The following is a 6,232-nucleotide window of genomic DNA, read 5'->3' as shown; positions in this document are numbered from 1 at the left end:
TGGAAACAGTTACTTACTCTCTGAAAATGCTTTTATATATGCAACATCAATAACCACCCAATTTAAATTTAGTTTAACAAATAATGAAATATGCCACTGCTGTAATGTTACAAATTAACTTCAAGCACTGACTGTACTTTTATAACACGAATAAATATTCACATAAACTCTGTGTGTCACAGACACTCAACTTTTTTTTTTTTTGCGATATAAAATCTTTTTAAAGAGAGAAGTGACACAAACTCCAGTTTCACAGTTCAGAAGCAGAGACAACAATGAATACCTGAAGAAAATACCAAAATAGTCATCATTTAATTTTGTCTGCATTATGGACTCTGATAACACATGCACCAACACAACGATTTGTGTTTAAACAATTACAACTTACAAAATTAGAACTTAGCTATATTTTGTTACAGAAAAACATCAGTAACTGCATGTACACCGTTCTGCAGCAGTTGGTTATACATTTAGTTAATTGAACTGATGGCCATGTAATGAGATTTTCCTGGACTTTATATTTGCAGCAATACAATCAATTGCAATTAAACGCTAACATTAACTATGTAAAATAAAAATAGGTAACAAAAGTGACAAAAGCAGTTACAAAAAAACAATAGCTTTCTTTACAATTAAGTTGGCACTGAAAATGTGTGCAATCCGGTGTAAACAAACCCATTAGCTTCAGTGGAAGCATAATAAAACAAATTCAAGTTAAAAATTTTCTCAAACCAGAAAAAAAATTCACAAGCATGAATTAATACATAAACCCGTGTCACTCAGTAAATTGCGCATTTGCTATTTGTACATGCACAGTAACAACCCTCCACATAATTTTATTAAAGTAGAAGACTGCAAAATTGACAAAGCAATCACTCTGGAATGCAGACAATGCAAATTTACAAATGTAATTTTTTTTTAAAATGGAGAATGACAAATTAACTAGCTTGTAATGAATAGTAAAATCATTTTAAGGTTTAAATCATTCTACATTGTAAAAATAATCAAATATATGCCCACTGCCTGTTCGTTTGAGATATGCTTAAAAACACAGCAGAGAAGGTAAAAATAAAGCCAAACTAGTATTTTAGATAAAAGTGCCGATTTTAGCCATTAGTGTATAAATAAACATGTAAAGTGGATGCGTGCTTTCATTTTACGTTCTTTAGTTTTCTCTAGCTTTCAATAAAAAAATGTCCCAAAACTTCCTTTTCCGTTTAATTTAAAAAGGTTGCCCTGAATTGAAATAAACAGTTCCTCAGTTACCAAGTTGTCATTGATCTCTTTAATTCCAAGCTCCATTAAGGATTTTCTTTGTAACTGTTTCTTCTTAGCAGATGTGGAAATCAGTTCATTTTTAATAATGTTATTACTTTCGATAGGATCAGGCTCCATAAACTGTTCATTGTCAGTTACACAATTACCCAGTGCAGGAAGTTCACATGGGTCCTCCATATTGCTTGTTGCTTTTGCTTCACAGTCATCCTCCACATTTTTACCTAAAACAGAGTTTTCTTTGTAAACAATCAAATATTTTATATACAAAACATATTTCTTTCACTAAACTGATTATATTACATCTCTAATATTAAAACACTATATGGTCTGAAATACGGCAAATTAAAATACAATGCATTATATTTGAAACAGTACATTAAATATAAAACTATTTCTTAGCACTGTACACAGTAACAAGTTTAACTATTTAAGTCTCGTCAATTTAGAATTCAACTTAAAGAAAAAAAAAATCTCAATACAGTCAACTGAAAAGAATCACCTATATCATACTCTACCTTCAAGATCAATATTTTTGGGTTTCTTTATCTGAATAAGACTTGCAGGCTTAACTAATACAACACCATAACCTTCGTTGTTATGAATTACATTATTTTTCATGGTAATTCTGGCCATGCTGTACAATTCATCTGTGAAGTCCTGTAACAAATATAAATGCACATATCAAGAATAGTCAAACCATTATTACATACATAACAGGACTACAATGATGATGAGATATTATAGCTCTGAATATATTATAATCACTTTGTCTCACCATGCAAGATCTGAAAGGTTTCTTAGCTATTTAAGTGTAATTGCTTCATTGATTGTAAATGTATGAGATATTACAACTTTTTACTTGTGGCAGTCAACTTTTGTAACCTGTCCTATTATACTTGCTGAACAAACACACCCTAGCCTAATGTTACTCATTTTACCTCTTTTTTAAGTCACCTTAGATAAAAGCATCTACTAAGCAAATAAATGTAAAATGTAAATGTGAATGAATGGATATTTGAATTCTGTCAAATTTCTTGAATTGTTTGCATGCAAGGTTTAAAAAAACATTGAGCACAGTAGTTAGCTGTAAAGGATTGATATAAATACTTAAAACTGGAATTACTTAATACTAATTAATATTAATTACTTTCATTAATAAAAATTAATTATTACTTACTTTGATGACTATTCCATCTTTGCAATGATGTATTCCAGTCCCAATTAAACTACAAGTACTACCAGGATAAATTTCTACACCAGCACCCTTTGGATTAGAGGAAGAGGAGGGGAAAAAAAAGCAAAAAAAAAAAAACACAACACAAGTCAATTAATATTGTGTTCCAACAGGATAAATAAATCAGAGATACAGTAAATTTTAAGAATCCTGCAAGAATATAAGTCAAAGCTTAGACACTCAACATTAAATAATGTGGCAATCCATGGTTACCATTTTCTGCTTTTTTGTGCAGTACTCTTCCTTGAGATTTTTTTTTTCTTTTGAGCCACTTTATGCCGTGCAGATCACCCCTTTCTTCCAGTTTCTTCGTTATTTGCATATATGCTGTGCTTTAAGACTAAACTTTACAAGTGACATTGAGCACTGTCAATAAGTGCTGCTCTATGCCCAATTTATGCTATATTATTACATTTTGCAAGATGTTGCCAAAGAAAATTCAAATAGTTAAAGGGAACCTTTAAAATACATTATTATGCAGACAAAGCTTTATCTACAGTTTATAAAAAATACTGTATCAGTAACTGTTATGTCACACATTTTACATATTGAGATGCATCACAGCTAACTCCAAAAACCCTTGGAAAAATGGCAATTGAAATATAACAAGAAAGGATAGACTAATACCTTGTATAACCCAGGGCAATTCATGTACAGCTAAATTTTTCTATGTTCATGTTTATGTAAAAATATATTTTTGATTGCAGCGTATAAAATACTTTTGATTTTAATTTAAACTGCACTCGTTAAAGTAGTAAAGGACTTGCGGGTAAATGCAGATAGAGGCCATTTATCTGTTGCTATCCTCTTAGATCAGAATGCTGCATTTGATACCATTGATCACAATATTCTTATAAATTGCTTTAGTCAGTGGGTGGGCCTCTCTGGCAGTGTCTTAAATTGGTTTGAATCCTACCTGGCTGGTAGAAAATTCTTTGTTAGTTGTAGTAATTATACTTCGACGACACATGATATTCTATATTGTGTTCCACAAGGCTTTATCCAGGGTTCGCTGTTCTATTCGATTTACATGGTTCCGTTAGGTCAGATTATCTCAGGGCATAACGTGAGCTATCACAGCTATGCTGATGACACCTAGCTGTATTTATCAATAGCAACTGATGACCCCAACTCTGTTCATTCATTAACACAATGTCTTACTTGTGTTTCTGAATGGATAAGTAGTAATTTTCACAAACTAAATAAAGAGAAAACTGAAATTTCAGTGATTGGCAATAATGAATATAATGAGGTTATTAGAAATAAACTTGATGCATTAGGATTAAAAGTCAAGGTGAGGGTAAAGAATTTAAGGGTATCCGTTGACTGTGACCTGAATTTTAAATCGCATATTAATCAGATCACATTCTACTGTCCAGAATGGAAAACATGCTGGGTATCTCTGGCACTGCCCTCCAGTGATTCAAGTCCTATTTGACTGATAGGCAAGAGTTTGTTAGTCTTGGCAGCAACAGATCCAGCTCAGCGCCAGTCACACAAGGAGTTCCTCAGGGCTTTGTCCTCAGCCCTCTTCTCTTCTGTATTTATATGCTTCCGCCTTGGCCACATAATCTGTAGTATTGGAATTGGTTAACATTTCTATGCAGATGATACTCAACTCTATTTCAATGTTAAAAGTGGAACTTCATCAGAGCTTTCTCAGCTCACAATCTGCCTCAGTGAAAATAATACCTGGATGGTGCAGAACTCTTTAAATTGCAACAAATCTGAACTCCTGCAAATTGGGACTAAAGTGCAACTTAATAAAATGAGCTCCTTTCCAGTCCATCTTGGTGGTGATCTTATCAGACCTGCCACCACTGCAAATAATCTTGGTGTCATTTTTGATTCCTCCCTTTCTTATTCTACTCACATAAATCACATTAAGGAACTTTCTTACATTCACCTCCTTAACATATCCCGTGTTCACTCCATCCTCTCCTTTTTTAATGCTGAGAAACCTGTCCATGCTTTTATCACATCCCGCATCGATCATTGTAATTCCCTACTGGCAGGTGCCCCTTCTAATCTTATATCACTGCTCCAGCTTATTCAAAACTCAGCTGCAAGAGTCCTTACCCAAACCAGCAGCAGCAAGCACATCACACCCATCCTGCTCCACCTTCACTGGCTCCCCATGTCTTACAGAATCGAATATAAAATTCTGCTAATAACCTACAAAGCCTTAAATGACCTTGCGCCAAACTACATCAGTGACCTTCTCCATCAATATGTGCCTGTCTGCCCACTAAGGTCCTCTGATTCTGGCAATCTTGTTGTGCCCCACACTAATCTACACTCCATGGGTAACAGGGCCTTCAGCTGTATAGCGCCCAGACTCTGGAATGACCTACCGAAATTAATTAGATCATCTGAATCCATGAATTCTTTAAAAAAACAGCTCAAAACTTATCTGCTCAGGAAGGCTTCTAGCTCTACCTGGCTTTATTATCCCTCTCTCAGTCTACCTCTATGTCACGATGTTCATGTAACCTGTGTGTGTGTGTGTGTTGTAGACCATCAATTATGTTGTCTGCTAGTAAATTCAGAGAAAAGCCTTATCTTACTATACTTTATTTTCTGGTTTAGTATAATGCTATATACTGTTTAGCTTGCCGTTCTTTCTTAAACTCTGTAAAGTGCCTTAAGCATGGGAAAACGCGCTATATAAATAAAATGTATTATTTTTATTATTAGGACAGCACTTTTTCACTTAAGAAATATAGCAAAAGTTAGATCTCTTATATCATTGAAAGATGTTGAGAAATTAGTTCACGCTTTTGTTTCCAGTCAACTAGATTACTGTAACGCACTCCTCTCAGGACTACCCAAAAAAAGACATAAATAAGTTGCAATGAGTGCAGAATGCAGCTGCTAGAATCCTAACTAGGAAAAGAAAATCCGAGCACATCTCTCCAGTTTTGATGTCACTACATTGGTTAACTGTGCCATTTAGAACTGACTTTAAAATACTTCTTATGGCTTACAAAGCCTTAAATAATCTCACTCCATCTTATATTTCGGAATGTCTTACATTCCAAATCGTAACCTTAGATCTTCAAATGAGTGTCTGCTTAGTATTCCAAGAGGTAAAGTTAAAAGAAGTGGTGAGGCGGCCTTCTGCTGTTATGCACCTAAAATCTGGAATTGCATGCCAATAGGAATTCACCAGGCTAATATAGTGGAGCTCTTTAAAAATACTACTACAAACACATTACTTTAACATGGCTTTCTTATAACTTCATTTTAGTTTAATCCAGATGCTCTGTATATTCAATTAACTATCATTACTATCCTTACACAGCGTGGCTCCAAAATCCGTACTAACTCCACATTCTCTTCTGTTCTTTTTCCGGTTTTCTGTGGTGGCGCACCACCTAATCAAAGCACCGTGATGTCCCTGCATTGATGGATTAAAGGCCAGAAGTCCACGTGACTGTCATCACCAAGTCCTTCCATGAGAACCCTGAATACAATGAGGACTGATCATTTATGTTAGGTAGAATGCCTAGAGGGGGCTGGGCGGTCTCATGGCCTGGAACCTCTGCAGATTTTATTTTTTCTCCAGCCGTCTAGAGTTTTTTTTTTTGTTTTTTCTGTCCTCCCGGGCCATCTGACCTTACTTTTATTCTATGTTAATTAGTGTTCTCTTATTTTAATTCTTACTTTGTCTTTTTTTCTCTCTTTCTTCATGATGTAAAGCACTTTGAGCTACATTAT

General features: G+C 34.5%; 1 protein-coding gene across 4 annotated transcripts in view; it reads right to left on the bottom strand.

Moving 5' to 3' along the window:
- Nucleotides 1-293: 293 nt before the first annotated feature.
- Nucleotides 294-6,232, bottom strand: part of shcbp1 (SHC SH2-domain binding protein 1) — a 122,528-nt gene continuing 116,589 nt past the window's right edge. For all 4 annotated transcript variants that reach the window (XM_039763142.1, XM_039763145.1, XM_039763141.1 and 1 more), the window contains exons 11-13: nt 2,456-2,542; nt 1,794-1,935; nt 294-1,499 (exon numbers count right to left, since the gene is read on the bottom strand). In XM_039763142.1, the coding sequence (XP_039619076.1) occupies nt 1,183-1,499; nt 1,794-1,935; nt 2,456-2,542 (546 nt within the window). In that variant the 3' untranslated portion in view covers nt 294-1,182. The remainder of the gene's footprint in view (nt 1,500-1,793; nt 1,936-2,455; nt 2,543-6,232) is intronic.

This window comes from Polypterus senegalus, chromosome 9, assembly GCF_016835505.1.
Source record: "Polypterus senegalus isolate Bchr_013 chromosome 9, ASM1683550v1, whole genome shotgun sequence".
In the NCBI taxonomy this organism is placed as follows: Eukaryota; Metazoa; Chordata; class Cladistia; order Polypteriformes; family Polypteridae; genus Polypterus; species Polypterus senegalus.
Note: the sequence above shows the minus strand (reverse complement) of the source record. Positions and strands in the feature narration are given on the sequence as shown.